The following is a 25050-nucleotide window of genomic DNA, read 5'->3' as shown; positions in this document are numbered from 1 at the left end:
TCATTAGAGAGTGACGAAAGATACCAAAGGGACAGTCAAACTCAGAAATCTAAAATAATCTGACGACAACGCCATGGCTAAAAATTAAAAAGACAAACAGACAAATAATAGTACACATGACACAGCACAGAATCATAATTCAATGTTGAAATAATATATCATGTTTTTTTCAAAAATACTATGCATCTAAATTTCATCAGCTGATCTGTTAATCTGCATTAGTTTATTTCTAATGTATGGTCATACAGAGAAATTTCTATTTCAATTCAATTTTATTGAAAAGAGTACATATAAATATTTGAACACATCATATGGTGGCATTATACTAGAGCACACAATAAATATTTGAATACATCCTATGGTGGCATAGTCCCAGTCTTTTGTTTCTTCAATCCTTTACTGAACTTTCTTGTTGTTCTTTAAACTCAGATAAATGACCTATAGTCTTAGTCCTGTATTTCTTTATTTTACTACAGTATCAGGAAGTTTCATGTTGTTCTAAAAACTCTGTTAATGTAGCATTGTCTATAGGTATCATTAAATGTTCTATCCCATCATAACTCTGAAAACAAAGAAACAGAAAATTAAGTTCACACATTGTCATCCATGTCATCTTTCATATTTAAATCATATCTACTTGAATAATGCCAATAAAAGAAAACGTGGAGTATATTTGAATGAGACATCAAGTAAATAATTAAAAGATTTAATTAATGAGGGTCAGTGTAAAATTCCTTTTCCTGAATTATGGATTTGTTTGAAAACTAAAATGGTGGGATTGACCAATGACAATGTAAAATTTTGTGAAATTTTATAAGAAATTGTGAAAGCAAGGGACCAGAGATGACCAGAGCTTTTTTTTCGGACTCATTTTCTAAAACCTTCAAAGGAAAACTTGTTCCCCTAAATTGTTACTTTTTTGCTTTTATGTAATGCAATGCATTAGTATTTAACAAAACAGACAAAATATGTTTCATGTTGTATTTTTACAGAGATTTAAACATGAATGTGTCCATAGTAAACAGATGCCACATTCGCACTTTCCTTTTCTATGTTCCGTGGACAGTGAAATTGGCATAAAAACTTTGACATTAAAACTAGAAAGATCATAGGGGACATATGTGCTCAGTTTCAAGTTGATTGGGCTTCAACTTCTTTAAAAACTACCTTGAACAAAAACTTTAACCTGAAGCAGGACAGATGGACAAACAGACCAACAGACCAGAAAACATAATGCCCCTCTACTATCTTATGTGGGGGCATAAGTAACATAGGTGGGGTATACATATTGTAGGTGGGGCATAAAAACAATTATTTAATGAGGGTCAGTGGAAAATTTCCTTTTTTGGTCTCATTTTTTCAGATTTTTTTAAAGGAACGCTTTCCCCTTTATTGTTGCTTTTCTGCTTTTAAGTTACAATGCATTAGTATTTGGCAAACAGGCAAAATTTATTTTTCCTGTTGTTCCTCAAAAATAAACTATTAAATAGTTTTTTAAGTGACCAAACAAAGAAGTTACTTTGTAAGATGGAAAGATAAATTGATTTACAGACATGTGATTTAACCTCTGCAAACTTTGTAGGAAGGTTGTAGAAAATGCACTCGTACATGATGACTTGTTATAAAGAGAAAAATGTTAATGAAAAGTGAATATACTTAATTTGTGTTACATATGTTTGTTTTGAGATAGTTACCTTTTTACTCTTAATTAACTTGTGATCTTTAAATTCAACCAGTTGTGCCCTCAAGGTGAGATCACTGTTGACTAAGAAACCTTCTCTACATCGCTGGTATAAATCTTGTATAGACATACCTACAAAATAATAAAGTAAATCTTTTCTGCAAAATTATTGTATCTTTTATTGCAAATGAAATGAATAGAATAGAATCATTTGCAGTTTACCTGTTGATTTAACATTGTGCCAGTTCTTTTGTCCAGTTGAATATAGACTTGTGTTCTCTGTGGAGTTTATTCACTGGGTCCTTTAATTTCTTCTAAATGAAATTCACTCATTGGTTAATTTACCTTCTGTTAACAAAAGTTTCAAGTACATGACAATGCATGCACCAACTCACAAAACTGCATGTGATGTTGTATTTATTCAATATATATATTTTCAATCTTTTCAATATAAACATAAACTGACATAAAAGGTTGATTTCTGACAGAATATTTAGCATTGTTCCATTAGAATTTTTTTTTTATGTTTGTTTCCTCATTGAATAAGTTGCAAAAGGCCTTAATTTTAAAATTTTCATTTCTAGTTTTATTGTCCAACACTCAAAAAGACAATTTTCAATGAAACGAATTCTAAAAGTTAAGTCAGAAATCTATTTATAACATTTATATGCTTTTTAAAATTCATCAGATATTAGTCATTGTATGATTTGTATATAAACTGATACTAAATCATGTATACCTATGTAAGTACTGTTGTCTTTGTTCTCTAATTGGTGCTTAGTCAGCAGTATAAATATATTCTTTGCATTTGGTGTCAAACTCTTCATGACATGCGTCATAGAGCTGAGGGCTAAGGAACCAGATTGTTGTACCAGTAATGAATTCTCATATGATGTCTCGTCAGTGTAAGGTAGATATGTTGTAACATCAAACCACAACCAATTAAATCTGCTACATTTACTCTGATCCCATACTGAAAAATAAAAGTAAATACCATTTCAACAACAAAAATACTATAAAGCATATTATGATTTTTTTTGTAGACATATTCTCAGGCATCTTTTTATTTCAGATCAACAAAAACCAAAATATTAGTAATTTGAAAAAAAAATACTAAGGTGGCAGGTACCAGTTTTGGTGTACCAGAACATGTGTTTTTTGATGATAAGGATAGGTTCGGACAAGGCTCTAATTCACTGAATAACTTTTCTCTCTTGAATTTTGGCTAAAATTCTTGTCGGCTTTTAGCAGGATTCTGCAGGTGAGGATTAGATTGGTATCAGAGCATCACATTTTTTGCCTTATTTGCAATGCATTTATAAATTTTAAAATCTAAATGCTGGACAGACACCCAAATTTAAAGGTTTTCTATATATTTACATAAGCACCCACACATCTTAGTTCCTTGAAACCATACATTTTATTTGTATATAAGCTTGAATGAATTTTCAAGAAAATAAAATCATAAATCCATGAAATTCTAAAGATTTATTGTAAAATAACTGGTTTCTGCCACCTAAGTGTCTTGTCAGTCATTACTATGGGAGTATTTGATTATCTCCCCTTAATCACTTTTTAACCATGCTAAACCAAGATAATATGTCTTCATGCACAGTATGAAAACAATTTGTAATTTGACAGATATGTGATAAGATGTTTAAACCAAAGAAATAAATAACTTAATTTTGAACAAATCCATGACATATGCATCAATTCTTAACTGACTTGTGGATATAATAGTTTATACAAGTACACACCCGTGATATCGCGGGTCCGTGACTGAATTAAAGTATATAACTATGCCTAAGCCTTATTTTAGTAATTGGTATTGTCATCTGATAAAGTCATGTCGATTATAAGATACACAGTGTTCTCTGCTTTCAAATCTTTCTGTTTGAACTCGTCGACCTGGAACTTATCAATTATTGGAAATATTAATCATTTGGAAAAAATAAGGTCCAGGCTATCCAGGAATGGGGTATTTTTTAATCAACAGCATTGTCCTATATTAGTTATCTTAGAAAGTCTTGCTGATTGCTGAATAAAGCTACAATAGGGAACAATTTGACAATGATTGAATTTAGTAGTGTCAGCCCTTTGATTATGACCCGTGTATATAGCAAAATCCTAAATACACCGTTTGGTGGTGCGCCTGTCAAATGCAAAACGTACAGATAAGGTAATAGCTAACATGTGAATATACTATTGGTATCGGTATCGGATTAGACCCGGGACTTGTTAATTATTGGCAATATTAATTATGTGGAAAACAAAAGGGTCTTGAGTGGTGTAATTTTTAATCTACACCATTGTCCTATATTAGTTATATATAGAGTTGAATTCTTTGATTTGTCTTTTTAACCCGATGACGGCTGACAAATTGGACCTCGTAATTTTAGTATTATAGATGATAGAAAGTACCCTCTGATATAAACCAGGAAGTACAGTAATACTTAGTCATTGATGTAATCAATATAGGTCATTTCTTTGACCCCTGATCTGAGTTACATGTAACTAATAAATAAGAGTAAATATTGATGGATGTAATCAAAAGTAGAACCCCAAGACTTTGCTTAAAGAGTCATTGATATATCAATGGAGACAATTTTATCTGAGTTGAGGAGTACATTACTTACTTAGACAGGTATTGATGTGGTCAATAGAGGCAATAACATGGAACCCTCTGATCTGAGTTGAGGAGTACATTACTTACTTAGAGAGGCATTGATGGGGTCAATAGAAGTAATGACATGGAACCCTCTGATCTGAGTTGAGGAATTCATTACTTACTTAGAGAGGCATTGATGTGTTCAATAGAAGCAATAACATGGAATCCTCTGATCTGAGTTGAGGAGTACATTACTTACTTAGAGAGGCATTGATGTGTTCAATAGAAGCAATACCATGGAACCCTCTGATCTGAGTTGAGGAAAGTACATTACTTACTTAGAGAGGCATTGATGTGGTCAATAGAAGCAGTAATGTGGAACCCTCTGATCTGAGTTGAGGAGAGTACATTACTTACTTAGAGAGGCATTGATGTGGTCAATATAGGCAATAACATGGAACCCTCTGATCTGAGTTGAGAAGTACATTACTTACTTAGAGAGGCATTGATGTGGTCAATAGAGGCAATGACATGGAACCCTCTGATCTGAGTTGAGGAGATTACATTACTTACTTAGAGAGGCATTGATGTGGTCAATAGAAGCAATGACATGGAACCCTCTGATCTAAGTTGAGGAGATTACATTACTTACTCAGAGAGGCATTGATGTGGTCAATAGAGGCAATAACATGGAACCCTCTGATCTGAGTTGAGGAGTACATTACTTACTTAGAGAGGCATTGATGTGGTCAATAGAGGCAATAACATGGAACCCTCTGATCTGAGTTGAGGAGTACATTACTTACTTAGAGAGGCATTGATGTGGTCAATAGAAGCAATAACATGGAACCCTCTGATCTGAGTTGAGGAGTACATTACTAACTTAGAGAGGCATTGATGTGGTCAATAGAGGCAATGACATGGAACCCTCTGATCTGAGTTGAGGAGTACATTACTTACTTAGAGAGGCATTGATGTGGTCAATAGAGGCAATAACATGGAACCCTCTGATCTGAGTTGAGGAGTACATTACTTACTTAGAGAGGCATTGATGTGGTCAATAGAGGCAATGACATGGAACCCTCTGATCTGAGTTGAGGAGTACATTACTTACTTAGAGAGGCATTGATGTGGTCAATAGAGGCAATGACATGGAACCCTCTGATCTGAGTTGAGGAGTACATTACTTACTTAGAGAGGCATTGATGTGTTCAATAGAGGCAATAACATGGAACCCTCTGATCTGAGTTGAGGAGTACATTACTTACTTAGAGAGGCATTGATGTGGTCAATAGAAGCAATGACATGGAACCCTCTGATCTGAGTTGAGGAGTACATTACTTACTTAGAGAGGCATTGATGTGGTCAATAGAAGCAATAACATGGAACCCTCTGATCTGACTTAAGAGACTCAGTATATTCTGTGTCTTCTCCCCTCGTAACATCATACCATCTATATTATTCATTACCAAATAAAAATCTCTGTAATCTGAAGAAAAAACACAAAATATGGTTAAGAGTAGAATCTATTTAACTTTCAATTTTGGTACTTTATTTAATAAACATTTAAATATAATTTAATTTTGGATGTAACACATCTTCTGATTGGCTGAGATAATTTTGTTTATCAGCTCATAGACATCATTGTGTCATGTGACCATGACTTCATCAACCTTTTTTTACAAATCACTTATTGTAAATGGTATTTAGAATTAAACTATAAGGCCAAGATTTTTAATTTGTTGGTTTACGCATCCGCCGACCCGATTTTGACGATTTCCAGAATAAAAATAAAATTGACTTTTCATGATTTATTATTCCCGCCGACCCTAACAAATGCATTATCCCTTAATAATAATTAAAATGTTCTTTTTTTATGAAATGAAATGCATTAATCACTAACAAAATTGATAACACTTTCTGTTGTGAAAAAATAAAACTTCCAGTTTACGTTTCTAAAAATAGACAAATTAATTATAACTGACCTTGAAATGACGTTTGCGCAAATAATTTTGGGGAACGAAACCTGTGTTTAAAACCAATTACACAATAAGTCCGTAGGATGCATCATCTCATAGAAATAGACTTGTCCAAATGTGGACAAGTGGAAGACATCAAGCTAAAGTACTGAATATTAACAAATCATTTTGAATTTTCTTGTTTCAAAGATAATAAAAAAAATATCGTCAATTTGGATGAAAACGGGAATGCATGACAACAGAATAACCCAATTTTCTCGTTTTTCCAGTGAACAAGTCTATTACGTTTTTAACAGGTGTGTTGAAACTTATTTTCGTACGAAATTTTACATTTCTTTTCTTTATCAGTTATTGTGCTTGAAGATCATTAGGAATTCACCAAGTTTTCTGGAATTGATTAAGAGCTACGCGAATCTGTTTTTCTTGTTTGTGAAATGCAGATCTAATTTCGTCTTTGGCCGCACACACCCCCCCTTTTTTTATGAGAAATTATTAGACAATGTCATGCGATGTTTATGACAGCTGAGCAATACTATGTCATATAACTAAAATTTAAGAAATTATGCCAAAATAGCATAACATAAATAGGATATTGTTAGAAAGGTGAAATATATATTTATTTGCATATTTTTCTGTCTTGAAAGATATTTTGTTTCTTTTTTTTACGATTTACTCCTTAAAAATGGTATTTAGAATTAAATTATAAGGAATGACTGTCATGACTGTAATATTTTTCTCTCTATTAGAAATATTATAAACAAGAATGTGTCCCCAGTACAAGGATGCCCTAACTTTTCAGTTCAGTATACCGTGAAAATGGGGGAAAATCTCTAATTTGGCATTAAAATTAGAAAGATCATATCATAGGGAACATGTGTACTAAGTTTCATGTTGATTGGACTTCAACCTATCAGAAACTACCTCAACCAAAAAACTTTAACCTGAAGCGACAGGTACAGACAGACGAATGGACATAGGACGAACGAATGCAGACTAGAAAACATAATGCCCATAAATGGGGCATAAAATGTGGTGCAGTGTTAGATAACCCGCTACACTTGTTATTTAGTGTGCACCATTTTAAATGTTATTTCTTAAATATTACAGTCATTCCTTAAATACCATAACTGTTTTAACCAAAATTGAGAAAGGAAATGGGGAATGTGTCAAAGCGACCATAACCATAGAGCAGACAAACATTTTATAACTGGATTTTTTTTGGATAAAATTATCAAATTTGTTATGTTACAATTTTTCTTTCTAGCGCTCCTTTATAACAATGTCTGTACACTCTGAAACCTACCTTTTGATTCAAATTCTGATTTGATATAATCTACTTGGTCTAACGGTCCTTTAAAACTAACTTCTTTCTCCAATATTTCATCTGTTATTGAATTCAATATCTGTAAAAAATAAATTAAATACAATAACTGAAACATACTAGTTGAATTCGAATGTATTTACTGTATCTGGCAGTATTGCCTATTCTGTTCTAATTTTCATGCATAAACTTGTCAAATAAAGAAATAGACCAAAATAGAGAGACTTTTAAATACTTCATGAAACTATTATCACATTACATTCTTTTGACACTTTTATGGTCAGAATGGTATGATGTCAGAGTTCAAATTTATCAAGATTTCTGGGATCCTTTTGATGTATTGAAAGTTTTCTTTAAAAGTTTAAACCCAATACTCTAAAATACAAACCAACATACTTTGTGTGGAGTAATTTTGCATACATCATATGGACATTCAATTATAGAAGACACATGTTAAAAAAATATTAAACAAGAATGTGTCCATAGTACACGGATGCCCTACTCGCACTATCATTTTCTATGTTCAGTGGACCTTGAAAATTGGGGTCAAAACTTTAATTTGGAATTAAAATTAGAAAAATCATATCGTAGGGAACATGTGTACTAAGTTTCAAGTTGATTTAATTTAACTTCATCAAAAACTACCTTGACCAAAAACTTTAATCTGAACTTCGCACTATCATTTTCTATGTTCAGTGGACCATGAAATTGGGGTCAAAACTACAATTTGGCATTAAAATTAGAAAGATCATATCATGGGGAACATGTGTACTAAGTTTCAAGTTGATTGGACGTAACTTCTTCAAAAACTACCTTGACCAAAAACTTTAACCTGAAGCGAACGGACGCACAGACGGACGGACAGACAGACGAACAAACTGAGGCACAGACCAGAAAACATATCACTATCATCTACTATCATAGGTGGGGCATAAATACCAAAAGAATGCCACACTCACACTCATTTTCAAGGTTCAGTGGACTGAAAATGAGGTAAAAACTCTAATTTCACATAAAAATTCACCCCTCTCGCAATTATATAAATAGATTGTACCTCAGGGATAATTGCCTTCACACATGACAATAGGTACCAGAACGTCAAAGCTGTATAAGAAACTTACTTACAACATGAACAAATAATACATCTTAATCTAAAGGCTATTAAAAAAGGTGTGTGATAACCGAATTACTTGCTGATGATCTCTCCCTTGCCACTATGCTTTAAGTTGTGTTGTTTAAGAAAGGGGAGATAACTTACATGTTTGACTGTAAGGGTAGGAAAATATCCAATGCTTTAAGTTATGTTGCGGAAGGGGAGATAACTTACATGTTTGACTGTAAGGGTAGGAAAATATCCAATGCTTTAAGTTATGTTGCGGAAGGGGAGATTACTTACATGTTTGACTGTAAGGGTAGGAAAATATCCAATGCTTTAAGTTATGTTGCGGAAGGGGAGATAACTTACATGTTTGACTGTAAGGGTAGGAAAATATCCAATGCTTTAAGTTATGTTGCGGAAGGGGAGATAACTTACATGTTTGACTGTAAGGGTAGGGAAATATCCAATGCTTTAAGTTATGTTGCGGAAGGGGAGATAATTTACATGTTTGACTGTAAGGGTAGGAAAATATCCAATGCTTTAAGTTATGTTGCGGAAGGGGAGATAACTTACATGTTTGACTGTAAGGGTAGGGAAATATCCAATGCTTTAAGTTATGTTGCGGAAGGGGAGATAACTTACATGTTTGACTGTAAGGGTAGGAAAATATCCAATGCTTTAAGTTATGTTGCGGAAGGGGAGATAACTTACATGTTTGACTGTAAGGGTAGGAAAATATCCAATGCTTTAAGTTATGTTGCGGAAGGGGAGATAACTTAATGTTTGACTGTAAGGGTAGGAAAATATCCAATGCTTTAAGTTATGTTGCGGAAGGGGAGATAATTTACATGTTTGACTGTAAGGGTAGGGAAATATCCAATGCTTTAAGTTATGTTGCGGAAGGGGAGATAACTTACATGTTTGACTGTAAGGGTAGGAAAATATCCAATGCTTTAAGTTATGTTGCGGAAGGGGAGATAACTTACATGTTTGACTGTAAGGGTAGGGAAATATCCAATGCTTTAAGTTATGTTGCGGAAGGGAAGATAACTTACATGTTTGACTGTAAGAATAGGGAAATATCCAATGCTTTAAGTTATGTTGCGGAAGGGAAGATAACTTACATGTTTGACTGTAAGGGTAGGAAAATATCCAATGCTTTAAGTTATGTTGCGGAAGGGAAGATAACTTACATGTTTGACTGTAAGAATAGGGAAATATCCAATGCTTTAAGTTATGTTGCGGAAGGGGAGATAACTTACATGTTTGACTGTAAGGGTAGGAAAATATCCAATGCTTTAATAAGTTATGGTGTGGTAGTAAGGGGAGATAACTTACATGTTTGACTGTAAGGGTAGGGAAATATCCAATGCTTTAAGTTATGCTGCGGAAGGGAAGATAACTTACATGTTTGACTGTAAGAATAGGGAAATATCCAATGCTTTAAGTTATGTTGCGGAAGGGGAGATAACTTGCATGTTTGACTGTAAGGGTAGGAAAATATCCAATGCTTTAAGTTATGTTGCGGAAGGGGAGATAACTTACATGTTTGACTGTAAGGGTAGGAAAATATCCAATGCTTTAAGTTATGTTGCGGAAGGGGAGATAACTTACATGTTTGACTGTAAGGGTAGGGAAATATCCAATGCTTTAATAAGTTATGTTGCGGAAGGGGAGATAACTTACATGTTTGACTGTAAGGGTAGGAAAATATCCAATGCTTTAAGTTATGTTGCGGAAGGGGAGATAACTTACATGTTTGACTGTAAGGGTAGGAAAATATCCAATGCTTTAAGTTATGTTGCGGAAGGGGAGATAATTTACATGTTTGACTGTAAGGGTAGGGAAATATCCAATGCTTTAAGTTATGTTGCGGAAGGGGAGATAATTTACATGTTTAACTGTCAGGCTTGGGAAATATCCAATGCTTTAATAAGTTATGGTGTGGTAGTAAGGGGAGATAATTTACATGTTTGACTGTCAGTTTAGGGAAATATCCAATGCTTTAAGTTATGTTGCGGAAGGGGAGATAACTTACATGTTTGACTGTCAGTTTAGGGAAATATCCAATGCTTAAATAAGTTAGGGTGTGGTATTAAGGGGAGATAATTTACATGTTTGACTGTAAGGTTAGGGAAATATCCATTGCTTTAATAAGTTATGTTGTGGTAGTAAGGGGAGGTAATGTTTCAATAAGTTATGTTGTGGTAGTAAGGGGAGGTAATGTTTTAATAAGTTATGTTGAGGAAGTAAAGGGAGATAACTTACATGTTTGACTGTTAGGCTAGGGAAATAACCATTCACAACAACATGTGATAATTCTGATAACATGGTCTTCCTGAAATCTTCTAGTAAAGTTCTCTTTGATCCTAAACCATGCAGCAGAATGTTGAAATTATTGCTACAAAATATACAATAAATTCTATATATTAACTTAAGTTTATAATTTCAGTAGAAATGAAATAAATATAGATCTACCCCTGCAACAAGTGTGATACAATATTTATCCACTTAGACAGTTAATTTTCAAATTTTAAATGTGAGGCTCGCTGAGCATTTTAAATAATTAAAATTTAATTGTCGAAAGTGGATAAATATCGTATTGCACGAGTTGGTGGTGGAATCTGTTTCTCTAATGATTTTTTTAACAATATGCAGACATACCTATTGCTTCTTTACGATTGATCTACAAAAATATGTTTTCTTTCCATGTGACGTCATTAGGCTTGGTTGCATTTTTTCATGCCGTCACAATAGGAACTTAAGAGGAAAGCAAGAAAATTTGACATCAAAATCAGATTTTCAACAATGAAGAACTGGGATCAAAAGAACAACATGTTTATTATTTTTTTTATACAATGGGTGCAGAAAGGGATACATTGACAAAGAGTAAGAGAAAAGGCTTTATAGAACCTTCATGTCCAACACAAGATCATGCTTGAAATTTTTATCCACAAACCTCACATCATGAAACTACAATTTCAGTCTATTTAAAGGTACAATGACCTTGACGTTTTATCTATTGACATAAAAGGCATTAGGAACTTTGTTTTTCTTCCAAAGAATATTTTCCAACAATGTCTGATGAAGATTTATAGTCATATGCTATCAATCGAGGAAAAAATTTGTTGACCTTAAACCTATAAAGGGTCAACCTTATCTCATGGGCCATTGAAAGATTGGTAAATATGTTCCTTATAGTTCAAAAGATTATATACATTTTGTGTTTTTTTCCCTTGTGGGCAACTATCTCACATTCCAGAAAAAATTCTTCAAACATTTCCATGGACAAAAGATCAACATGAGTTTTATATAAAATCCTTGTCAATGCTAGGAAATCTGCCAATCCTTAAAATCAAGACATTGCTCCCTGTTGTGGAAAGGTCAATTGTATCTGACTGTCTGTCATTTCAGTAAGAACCTACCACATTTGATACATCCACTGATTAAATAAGCTCCTATGTTCTGTATACATCTGAGTACACTCTTTACTATGACTGGAGGGGATTTTATGCAATAGCTGTGACAGAGTCTCCTGGTCCATTTTACTTGTACCTAATTTGGCCAATGTCCTGTCTGAGGTAGCACAAGGTCCTTCCGAGTGGAGATCAAAATAGTCCTGGACCATTGATGGCTGAAATAATTAAATGAAACAATATTTCTAAATGGATTCATTTTAGTTTCCTTTTTTGCAAATTTTATTACAGTTATAAATGTTTAGCAATAACTGGCAATTTAGGACATGTTTAGCAATAACTGTCAATTTAGGACAATAAATCCAATAAGAAGTGAACTTCCCATTTCTTGATCTAGTTTCTCTCTATCTTCTATGAATTTTTTATCAAAGCACAAAAAACAAAAACAAAAGTTATTTTAGAGCACTATGACTAGAATGACAATTTCAGTTATGCAACTTATTGGTAGGTCTTATCTTGCTTTTTATTTTTGCTGGTATTTTTTTAAGCGAATTTCTCTCTATCTATATTATACACCTATAGGCTATTTATTGCAATCCTGATACTTTCTGATATTACACAATTGTCCATGATGTCACAATCCAGTTGAAGATATCTGAAGCCCTGTTTAAACAGTTTTAGACCTATCTACTATCACAAACACTTCAAACAAAGCAATTTTATGACTTTTGAGTTTTGTTTTAAAGAATTGAATCATGATCAATCAAAATTTCAAAATGTTCACTTTCTTAACTTTTTCCTGCCTCTGTCCATTCCTGAAGATAAATTGTTTAAACAAAAGATACCAGAAGATTTAAAATTTTATTACAATTTGGACATATCAAATAAAAACTGTATTTCCAATAAAAAAGTGATCATTTATTGTTAGAAAAATCAACTCTCATATGATTGGGCTGTTGACATGTCTATATGTTTACAATATCACTTATTTTAAGATTACCACATCAACAGTGTCTTCATGCTGTCTACGATTCCTTTTTATACTTGATGGTGTTTTGCTACCACCAGATGGAGTTTTTGGTGTAGATGGTTTACTGCCACCAGATGGCGTTCTTGAAGTGATAGATTTATTTCTGCCACTAGGTGTAGAATTTTCATCACTGTCCAATTCATCTTCACTATCTCCTGATGAAAAACTTTCTTCAGAATCAGAAACTGTTGAAATTAAGAATATCATAGATCTATATATATCATGTACTGTATTCACTTAAGCTTGTTAAAAGTTTACAATGATCAATTCTAATTATTATTTCATTGATATAGATAGGAAATACATGTAAAATATGAAAGTGTATCATATGGAATAGATATATATCTAGGCAATATTAATGGCTGTCAATAATGTGTTATCTTTTATCCATAGCATTGCTTTAATCTCTAGATATTTTTCCCTATTTGTGTAACATTGACAATTCCATGTAATTCAATACAAATGAGGTTTAACTTTTTATTGATGTTTTATGACTTATGTAGATTGCTGCAATTGATAGATTACAATTATTGTTTTTATTTGGTTTTTTTTTCAAAGGCAGTCATTCAGGAGACAAACAGAATACTAATCTACTCATCCACTGACAAAAGCATAAAAATATTTTTTACCAGAAATTGATTAAAATATAACCTTAAGGATGTTTGCTCCTCCATTTTTTGACTTTTTGCCAGATTTTCGGAATCCTCTGGTTTTATCCATGTATTGTCATTAAAAAATTTTGCCCACTAACCCCTACTTTTCTTTTTATAATTTTATTACATAAAGTTTAAAAAGCCATATTTCAAAATTTTATAAAATTCTTGTTATTTTTTCATAGTGTTAGAAACAAATAAGCTGCCAATGTTAAATATATGGAAAATCTAGAGAGAATAATTTCCCGCCAAATTTTCAATGGCTTATATCTCTAAAACGAGCACACGGACCCTCCATTTTTATCTACTTTTTTAGTTTCATTATTTATATACTATCAATTCATAATAGTCTGTTAAAAAGCTTGTTATTTTTTAACAGAGTAGCGAACATCCTTAATTTGTTTTTTATATATTTGGATAAGTATTTATAAATATATAACATGTATAATTCATTGGTTGTTGTAGGTCACTGTATGTCCTATTAATATTTCCCTTATGTTTAAAGCATAAATAAAGTCATCAGTTCTCTTTTAAATTCTTTTCATCATGTAATGCCTGTGCCTTTTACAGCTTTTCATGAAGTATAAGTGTAACATTATTTTTTTAGGCGATATGGCGACCTTCGTCTACATCACATATGATCATTTGTTGACAGTTGTCTAATGGGCAACATACCCCATCTCCTTATCTTTATATCTTTATTTATCATTAACTCAATGCCAAGCCCTGCAGGTATCAGTATCATTTTTAACAATTTTGGATTAATTCATCTTATCTAAATCAAATAGGTACTATACTATAAACTATGAAACAATGCATGTTTTTAGGTATATCAAGTGATAATTATAATCTTCATAAGTTCATACCTTCTAAATGCCTCTGTCTCAGTCTGTATGGTGTGGTAGCTTCTGGGCGTTTTACTTTACCTTTTCTTTTAACTGGTGTCTTTTTATCTGCCAAATATGGAGAGCTTTACTAGGTATACATGCATGAAATGTGTATCAAGTAATTCAGAAATAGTAGATATAATATCTGGATGTAAATATATGCTGTCCCTTTGTTTTGACTTTTATTGAAATGACCCAGTTTGTATTATCTACTAGATTTCTAACCGAATCTTCTACTGTAATATTCATACTTCTGATACTTGAGATTTGTATCTCTAAAAAGTTACAAGTTCTATCAAATCGTTAAAATAAAACAAACCTTAGTATACCCCATAAACCAAAATCTAAACAACAATGGAGACATTGGTACCTTTATTTTTGTATGTTCATTACACACATGGACATTTAGACAACTACATAATGCATATGTTTTTTTAAATATACCCCTGGTATAACATGTATAAGTATTTAGAAAACAGAAATTTGATGGGCATTGGATATCAAAACTCATCAAACCTTTCAGCAGGTTCACATGTACATGAATGTTGATTTCAAATTTCATGATACAATGAATGATAATTCCCCAAAATCAAAGCGCTGTAAGCGCTGGAGGCAGTTAACCAAAAACCAAGTTCTCAAACATGTAGGGGTAGGCAGAGGATTTAGGGGGGTGCGCCCCCCCCCCCCTTTTGGGAAAAAAAATAGTTGCTTATATAGGCAATCACTGAAGCGTGACTGGATCTGGTCCCCTCTTAGGATGGTCAGTGGGCACCCACTTATGAAAATTTCTTGATCCGCTACTGGGGGTAGGGTGACCCTAGGGACTTCCCCTACATTTCATTTTATTTGTTATATTGTCCCATACATGAATATATATGGTTTAGGGGGGATCTCATTGGTTTCTAAGTTCTCAAACAGGAGGGGTAGGGTGACCCCAGGACTCCCCCTATATTTCATTTAATTAGTTATATTGGCCCATACATGAATATATATTGTTTTGGGGTGGGGATCTCGACCGTTTCCAAGTTCTCAAACAGGAGGGTTGGGGTGACCACAGGGACTTCCCCTATATTTCATTTGATTTGTTATATTGTCCCATACATGAGTATATATGGTTTAGGGGTGAGGATCTTGACCATTTCCAAGTTCTCAAACAGGAGGGTGTACAGTGACCCCAGGGACTCCCCCTATCTTTCATTTGAATTGTTATATTGTCCCGTACATGAATATATATGGTTAAGGGTTTGGGATCTCAACGGGTTTCAAATTCTCAAACAGGAGGGGTGGGGTGACCCAAGGGACTCCCTCTATATTTAATCAGATTTGTTATATTGTCCCAATGGCCATAAATGAATATATATGGTTTAAGGTTGGGGATCTCGACCGTTTTTAAATTCTAAAACAGGAGGGTTGGGGTGACCCCCAGCGACTCTTCCTATATTTCATTTGATTTTTCGTATTGTCACAAACATGAATATATATGGTTAAAGGGTGTGGATCTTGACCGTTTCCAAGTTCTCAAACAGGAGGGTAGGGTAACTCCATGGACTCCCCCTATATTTCATTTTATTTATTATATTGTCCTATACTTGAATATATGCAGGGGCAGATTCAGTCGGGGGGAAGGGGGGGGGGGGGGGGGGGGCGTGCACCCCCCTTAAATTTGCAAAGCATGGGTTGTTCTCAGCTTAAAGAATATTCCGATAATTTTACCTCAATATTTTTTTAGCCTTGCTCTGCTTAGAGAAAATTTAAGTTAGCGGGGCGCCCCTCCTAACCTAAAATCCTGGATCTGCTCCGCATATGGTTTAGGGGTGGGGAGCTCGACCGTTTCCAAGTTATTAAACAGGAGGGGGGAGTGGCCCAAAGGATGCCACCTATATATCATATGATTTACTTACATTCAGGTATATATAATATAGTTGCATTATTTGTGAAAATAAAGAAACTTTCAGCTACTTTAATTGACCCTTCAAAATTGAGATAAAAAAAAAATCTTTCGAAATTGCAGTACTATGTTTACACTTTAAAAGCATCTCACATGCATTATCATCATTTATCACTGATAAAGAAAATTTAGACTGTGACCATGAACATGTATATTGTTAGATATACTGTTCCCAGCTGTCACGTTGTATTGGATTTTTAAATTAAAATTTGTCAAAAGAATTTTGAGTTTCTGCATAAAATATTTTTCTGCTTTTTCTTTCTTTTATATATATCTTTTGGTTTACAATTCTAGTGTTTATATTCATTTACCATGCATAGATGTATTTTTTTTTCACCTGCGTAATTGATCGCCAAACCCGGAATTACCCTTATCCGCTTCCGGGATCGGATCCGATATTGTAAAATTTTGTCTTCACGGCCGCCATTGTTATGTTTTTACACTGTTGTTTTTGTCAATCAGATACGATTTTACTCGAATTTATACAATATTTGTCGGCGATTTTCTGTATAAAGCTAGCGATTGAACAAAACGAACATCGCTGTCATGAATAATAATGATAAAAATAAGTTTTTGCTCGTTTAATTGGAGACTTTGGTGAACATGGTGAAAAGGTTTGCAAAGCTAACTCTTATTTTCTTTCAAGTGGAAGGTGACTACGTCGGGCGTAGCTAGAAACCAACTATCCTAGGCGAAATTCCGCTTGCAAAAGTGGAAGGTCGCGGACCTCGGACCACTGCTAATTTGCACACCTGCCTCCAAATTGAAAAGATACGAAAATTTATTTTTCTAATTTGAAATTGCCGCCAACAGCATGAACATTTGAACTTATTATATAAGACTACTGATGTAGTTGTACTACGTATTGATGACAAACAATATTCCTACGACTTTTGCCATTTGGGAAATCTAAACTACTTGTCTTAAGAGATTTTCGGCGATTAAATATTTCATACAATTGTTCTTTGACATCTTGGCCCAAAGTACAAGTCATAATGAACTACACAAGGGTTCTTAATAAGCACTACTTCCTATGTGTAACTTCAAAACTTTTGGATAAATCGACGATCATTTAAGGTTTTTCTGGTCATATTTTTTGTAATCCAGAATAAAAAGTATTAAAAAAGTGTTCAATTAGTTATATATAACATAATAGCGAGCTAGATAATAACAATGGCAAGTATTTCAGCATTTATTGGGAAGAACACAAATCTAGTGTGCTCGCATAATGCAGCTTAACTGCATAAAAATGTAATGATAATTCCATTGTGATCATTATGTGTTGATAAATATGTATATCAATTCCTTTGTCAATTTTATATAAAATATTCATGAAAATGGATCGCTGTCACATGGTATAGCAATAGCATGATCACATGAACTTTATAAACAAATGTCAGGATGCTATAATTTAAACTTCACAAGAAAACTCTTTTAAAATTTCAGAACAGGCCATTATGCATAATACAAAACGTGTATGATGAGAGATGAATGAGATGAATGGGAAAGCTCTAATTCATGGCTACCAATCAAGAAATATAATGAAGGGACACAGCAGAAACAATTACCCTACCTCCTTGATGAAAGGTATATAATAGATGAGTCCATTCTGCATTTTGTTGTATTCAGTTCTGTTTGGTATATTAAATTGTGCATTTTGTAAGCTAAGTCAATACCACAAATATATTTTTATCTCCCTCATTTAATAATATTTTACCTTTTCCTGGTGTCACATTCTCATTGAGATCTTTGACTTTTTTCAGGATTGACTTTGGTGTTCTGGACTCAGAAGCTTTAGAAAAAAGTTAATCTTCATAAAATTTGTACATAAAACAGAACTTTATGCAATCTTATATATTCATGATATTAGGGTAATAGTTTAAATTAAAATATAGACAGGATATACAAACATTTATTTGATTAAGAAAATTTAAAAATATTGCTTTGAAAGGGAGACTACTCAGGTTATTAAGGGTTTTTTTGGATAGCAAAAAGAGAAATATAGTTCATTTGTATAAGAGTTCTTTCTATTCATCAGGTTCATGCATATGTGTGTATTCCTTTTAAAGTATACTACATTGTAAACTGCACAACTATTTTTTTTTATCATATCTATAGGCATAACTCGAAACAAAGTACATTTTGGTTAGCTACAATGTATTAAACAAATTCTATTATTTTTGCATATTTTAACAATTAAAATTCCACTGACAATGACTGAAGAAGTTTCCACTATGTATAGTATCACTACATGTATTACATATTACCCTTTGCAGCCATCTGTCCTGATTTCTTTGGTGTTCTGAATTGAAATAAATCTGTTCCAACCAATACATTGCCTTCCTCAAGGGCTATAATAAAAAAATCAAAATTAGAATTGTTATAATTTATTTTTAATACATATGAATATATTAGAAGAAAGAAATACACATTGCCTACCAACATGGATCTGTGTTGAAGACCATACTTTGAACTATATAATAATGGTTTACTTTTATAAACTGTGACTTGGATGGAGAGTTGTCTCATTTGCACTCATACCACATCTTCTTATATCTATAGCTGAACTAGACATACATTGTATTGTCCTTGATCTAATCAAGATGTAAACTTACTTTAAATGAAAATACTATGTAGAGAAAGAATGATCACGACGACAGCAAATATTAGATAATTAACTTACTGCTTGGTGCTTTGATTTGTGTTTCATCTTCATCCTCACTGACCTCTGGGGTGTCTTCTCTCAGGTCCTCTTTATAGCTCAATTTGTCTTTACTAGGAGTATTGGATTTACTTTTTTTTCCTATCAAAATAATTGTCATTATTGATAAACACAAGATGTCCAGGTTCCTTGCTGAGATAAATTCTAGTGTGGACTCATCATTTTTTTTAAAATAGGGTAACAGGGACTAAACTTAACTCTTTTTCTCCAGGGGCCAGCTAGGCCCCTAACATATTTTTTTAGGGGCCCAGTTGAAAATTTAGGGGATTAACCAATTTTTATACTAATAAAATAAAACTTAAATGTACTTTTCATGAACTAATAAAGTCTTTCTATGTAGAGTGGGGTGCTCATTTTCGCCATATCTTTCCATGTTTTCTTCAGTTTATGTTCAGGTCTTTATGTTTTTTAAGTATACTGATATTTCTATATGAAGATTACTTCAAATGCAAAATATTCTTAGCTTGAAAACGTGTTTGTTTTGAGAAAAATCATCTGAAAAGTTGGATTAAAGGGTGTTAGAAATTTCCTGATTTTTTGTCAACGGGGGACACATATTCGCCGTTTTTACACATCTATTTAAAACCAAATAACTGCAGCTTTAAACAATATTTATCAAATAAATTTCATTATAGATGAATAGCAGACATTTGAAAGGTGTAAAAAACTGAAATTTAGGACAATCAGTCAAAGAATTACTAAGAAATACTTCTTTGAAATCTTTTTTTTCATTCAGGAAATTGGCTGAAAATCGTAGTCCGTTTTTCGGTCCTTTGCGGTAAGTGTCGAAATTTGGTTTCATTTTCAAAAATAATCATATTTGTTATAAAAATATTATTTATCGGCATATTTCTGCCATTTCAGCCATCCTTTGAAGTTTTTACACCTCAAAATCATTAAACAGCGAAATTGTGTCCATGGCGAATATGAGCGCCCCACTCTACATGATGTAATCCTATATGTAATGTTTGAGTCTGGAAAATATTATGTGTGATAACATTACAATATTTGAATTTTTTAAAATGACCTTACTGGTTTTTGGAAATCCTCCGCTCAATTTTCCTGCTTTAATTAGACAATCGTATTTCCTTTTAGGAACAGTTATTTGTATATATATTTTTGTGGTAACTTTGAAAACTATTGTGGGGGAAAGGATAGAAATGGGATTCCATGCTAAATATTATCAGCCGCCAGCTGGGCAAACAGAATAATAAATATTATTCGCCCAGCAGAAAATCTTGTCGCGTTGGGCGACCGTTAAGTTTAGTCCCTGATGGTAGAGTGCCGACTAAAATGATTAACCTCAGCACATTCTGTATGTGCCTGTCCTAAGTCAGGAGCCTGTAATTCAATGGTCATCATTTTTTGCTGTGTTTAATACATGTTTTTTAGTTCAATGTTTTGTACATAAATAATTAGGCTATTAGGTACGAAATAGTTAATGCAATAGACAATTCTTTTTAGTTCCATGCACAAATGATGCATATCCGTCAAAAACTTTGGTTTTAGTGAATATCATTCATGCATTGAGGGGTATCATCACTTCCATTCCAATGTTGAGTGAGTGGTTAAAAACTACATTGCTATATTGCACAAATTTTTCAGCAAATTAAAATCTCATAATTGACAATCAGCACTGCTGTCATTAGGGAATTGAGATTAAGTACTTAAGGGGGTTCGCGGGTCTAAATCATTTATCATGTTTATATAGGATTTCTCTATATTTTTCTATAAATGAACTTTATCTCATAGTTAATAGAAAAATAAAATAAAAAAGTGGGGTCACCGTTCATTTGCGCTCACAATCTGCCTTCGAAAGAAGCATACATTTTTGTAAAGGTGTTTTTTTTCTGTTGAAGTAATAGGAGAAATAAAGGTAATATCGAAATAAAAAAAGAAATTTATTACAGAAATCGCTCAAATTTTACAATAATTTAGTTAAAGTACAGCTTATATGGAAATTATATTGAAAAAGATAGGTCACCGAAAAGTTGAAAAAGATATTTCAACTTTAAAGCCAAAAAATGGCATTTTTCCACCAAAGGGAGATAATTTGGAACTTTTTCAATGATGTATACATTTTAAAAGTCATCTGGGGCCAACACAAATTGATTGTTTTGAAAGATTTTTGTACCATATGATAAAGTAACAACTACAAAAGGAAATCAATAAAATTTGTAAAGAAAAACAAATGTTTTTTTTCTGAAATTTTTATACCCTCAAGCCTCCTTAAAAAACAAATATTATTTCTAGTTTATCCTTCACAATGACGATCACTTAGACACTTGATGAACGTTAATAGTGCAGGGATATAGGCAATCCCCTCTATCTGATAAATGATGTCAGAAAGGCGTGCATAATTGACGAGTTTTTTCTGGAGACAGACAAACTCGAAAGTGGTCTATTGGTCCATATGGTACAAAATGATTTTGATCATGGGTATGAAATGGTAAAAGTTAAGAACGAAATGTGATTTTAGGTATGAAATGGAAGAGGTACAAAATGCCAAGGTACAAATTGACTTGTTACCAAAGAACTGATCATAATTTTTGTGATGAACATACGATGTATAAATATAGTGGACTTTACCATTTTTGGAGAGAAAAAAAACTTTGAATGTTTTAGAGAAATTACATGCTTTTGACATGTTTGATGATACTTTTGATACCGTTGACAGTTTTGACATTCCCACTCTTTACACAATACTTCCACGCAATCTTATTAAACAGGTTGGGAACAAACCCTCTATATATGGTGTTTATACCTGTATAGACATGATAGAGGGATAATCCTTCTGTAAAGAGATAAAATTATCCTTCTATAAAGGAATATTTTTTTTTAGACTCGATTTAAAGCAAAATAGGCCAAAATAGCATTTTCTACTTATTATGGCAGTAACCTGCAACGTTTGATGCACCAATTGATGAACTTAATTTAATATGCATATGGCCCGTTTACTGCTTTACTGACTGAGTATACAATCTATTGTTTATCATAATTGAAAGCTGTGATGATCAGGTAAATTCCACTCAGTTATGCCTCAATGAACAGAATTTCTATTGTCATGATTGTAGGATTTAACATAAAATTTAAAGGTTGACTGTCCCTTTTGTTGTTGATCAGATGTTCAGATAGGTATACAAAAGATTACAAGTTCTGTCACTTAAGCAGAAAAACTGGGCATGTCAATTTTTAGTAAAGTGCAATAACTGACAAATATATAATGCTATAGATTAATATAGCCATATACATGTAGAATGTACATGTAAATAGAAAATGCCATTTTCCTGTTTTAAATCCTGTCGAAACACAAATATCACTCTACAATTGCTCTACAGAGGGATAATTTTATAAGAATACAAGAAAAGATTCGGATTTTGGAAAAAGGCTGAAACATTTCTTTGGTTTGGCTTTATACATGTACTTGCCAAACAATAATATTCAAGAATGCCATGCAGAATTAATAACAAATGCACCATCTGACGATAAATGCATCAGGTTTCCAGATTACATTTGGGCATCACCACTTGATCCCTGGAAAGAAAACAACAAACAATGCCATTCAATAGGTTTTCCTGAAATTATTTTCCCCGAAAAGTGAGATATTTATTTCCAGAAAAGATGAAAAGTAGAATTTTTTTCACGGAAAAGTATTTATCCCCCAGAATAGTAATGCCAATTCCAGAAATGTAAAACACCGTTTTTATAGAAGGATTATCCATCTATACAGGTATAAACACCATGTTGAAGGTTTGTTCCCACACTGTTAAACAAAAGTTTTTCCATTTATAATTTATTTGTCGTTCAATAAATCTAGTTGCATTTCTATTTGCTGTAACTCATATACAGCCTTTTCTCACAAATGAGTAAGATAAATATGGCCTGTATACAGTATGGGTTTGTCTCATTGTTGAAAGCTGTAAAGTTTATAGTATATAATAGAATATATATTATAATATATAATGTAATATGTAATGCTATAGATTATAATATATATGATGCTATAGATTATAAGTTTATAATATTGATCCAAATTCAGTATATTTAAATATTACCCTGTTTGTAAATACCTGCATATACATTTGTATATGTAAATGTGTTTATTTTTATTTTTGCACAAAATTATTTTTGATTATTGCTAGCTTAAAATTGTTATCTTTAAATAAGTGCCTTTTTTGCGATGCGCCAACATATAGTCATCAATGTGCTAATACACTTTATCGCTATTCCCGGCTGACCCGGCCAATTGAACTTTTGACATCATACAACAATCACTATTCCATTGTGGCATCAGTTAGTTTGTTTTCTGACGTCAAAATTTTACGGGAACCTATGTGATATCCAGTAATGGCGGAGAAATAGCGATTAGGTACATGGATCGTCGTAGGATGTATAGTCATGGTCAGCTGAAATTTGTAGTGGTTATCGGTAAAAATAATCTAATCTATCAATCGCGTTGGCACTCGAGATAGAGTTTTTCGCATTCCATTCATAAATCGTCAAAAGAAAAACCACTACCGACCTACCTTTTAAGTGATTGCACTGTAATAATCCTGACCTTCACATTTTCCAGAATGTTTTCCATTGTAATTCCGCCATCTTCGTTTCTATGAGGATCCTTTGTTTACATGTGACATGCGTTATACTTTGGAGTTTCCTGTAATATTCTTGTCATTGATGTGATAAAGTTTCCAGCGCTTTATGCTTATTTTCTGAACTTGAACTCCACAGAAACACTTCCGGTTAATACAATGGCGGATTCCACCATTCAAAATTGTCTTGGAAAATATGAAAGTCAGGATTATCACAGTTCAATCACTTTAAAGGTAGGTCAGTAGTGGTTTTTATCTTTTGGATTTATGAATGAAATGTGAAAAACTATATCACGAGTAAATGTGGTTGATAGTTAAGATTATTTATACCGATAGCCGCTACAAATTTCAGCTGACGGCGACTATAGATGTAGAGCATGGAGAGGGTTGGCTTGCCTAGGCTATAAATTTGCTTAGATCCACTTTATTCTAACTTTGGTGGATAGTCGTCTAATTGGCTATCATACCATATCTTCTAATCTTAATATAAATATAGTGGACAATTTGTGACAAATAATGAGATCTCCCATAATATCTGAACCCTAATAATTTCTGTGATAGATTGTTTTCATCCCCGCGACTACAATGACAATGTATGTATGGACAGCATGACCCCAAAAAAATCTTCACCTTTTTTGGAAGACTTTTCATGTGCGTCTACTATATGCTGAATAACATCTTCGTCTGCAACAAAACTGACAGATACACATTTTCTTCGTGGACGACTGTTCATTTTTCTTCTTTCCCGCAAAATAGCTCTTCAAAATAAAGTAGCACAAATGGAAAAAGTATAAAAACCTAACAAATGTTCCGGGTTCGTTCTTTAACGTGCCGAAAAAAGATGTAAAGCGTCTAAACATATTAAGTCAATTAAGTGTTTGATAAAAGTTATAACTTTTTATCACGAAATTTGAAGATAATAATCCTAGAAATATTAGTGCATAACTCAATCTGCGATTTTCCTATCCAACCTACTAAAAGAGGGACGAATTGAAAGACACCAGAGGGACAGTCAAACTCATAAATCGAAAATAAACTGACAACACCATGGCTAAAAATGGAAAAAAGGACAAACAGACAAACAATACACATGACACAACATAGAAAACTAAAG

At 32.9% G+C, this 25050-nt stretch overlaps 1 protein-coding gene across 1 annotated transcript; it reads right to left on the bottom strand.

Moving 5' to 3' along the window:
- Nucleotides 1-253: 253 nt before the first annotated feature.
- LOC139529991 (origin recognition complex subunit 2-like) lies at nucleotides 254-24710 on the bottom strand. The gene is made up of 13 exons (XM_071325999.1): nucleotides 24567-24710; nucleotides 19306-19425; nucleotides 18890-18973; nucleotides 18340-18414; nucleotides 14654-14740; nucleotides 13105-13319; nucleotides 12114-12322; nucleotides 10957-11089; nucleotides 7572-7671; nucleotides 5635-5778; nucleotides 2421-2654; nucleotides 1695-1813; nucleotides 254-562 (listed from the first exon to the last, which is right to left on the bottom strand). The coding sequence occupies exons 1-13, from the start codon at nucleotides 24667-24669 to the stop codon at nucleotides 479-481; spliced, it is 1707 nt and encodes a 568-aa protein (XP_071182100.1). The 5' UTR covers nucleotides 24670-24710; the 3' UTR covers nucleotides 254-478.
- Nucleotides 24711-25050: the final 340 nt, after the last annotated feature.

This window comes from Mytilus edulis, chromosome 7, assembly GCF_963676685.1.
Source record: "Mytilus edulis chromosome 7, xbMytEdul2.2, whole genome shotgun sequence".
Classification (NCBI taxonomy): Eukaryota; Metazoa; Mollusca; class Bivalvia; order Mytilida; family Mytilidae; genus Mytilus; species Mytilus edulis.
This window is presented reverse-complemented; position numbering and strand designations above follow the sequence as displayed.

Bases quoted from the DNA above. Each gene is read 5' to 3' on its own strand.
- LOC139529991 (XM_071325999.1), bottom strand. From the start codon at position 24,669: ATGAACAGTCGTCCACGAAGAAAATGTGTATCTGTCAGTTTTGTTGCA. The intron at 18,974-19,305 runs GTAAGTTAATTA...TTTTTATTATAG, and splicing joins ACAAATCAAAGCACCAAGCA to CCCTTGAGGAAGGCAATGTA. The intron at 12,323-13,104 runs GTAATCTTAAAA...TAATTATTTCAG, and splicing joins ATGAAGACACTGTTGATGTG to CCATCAATGGTCCAGGACTA.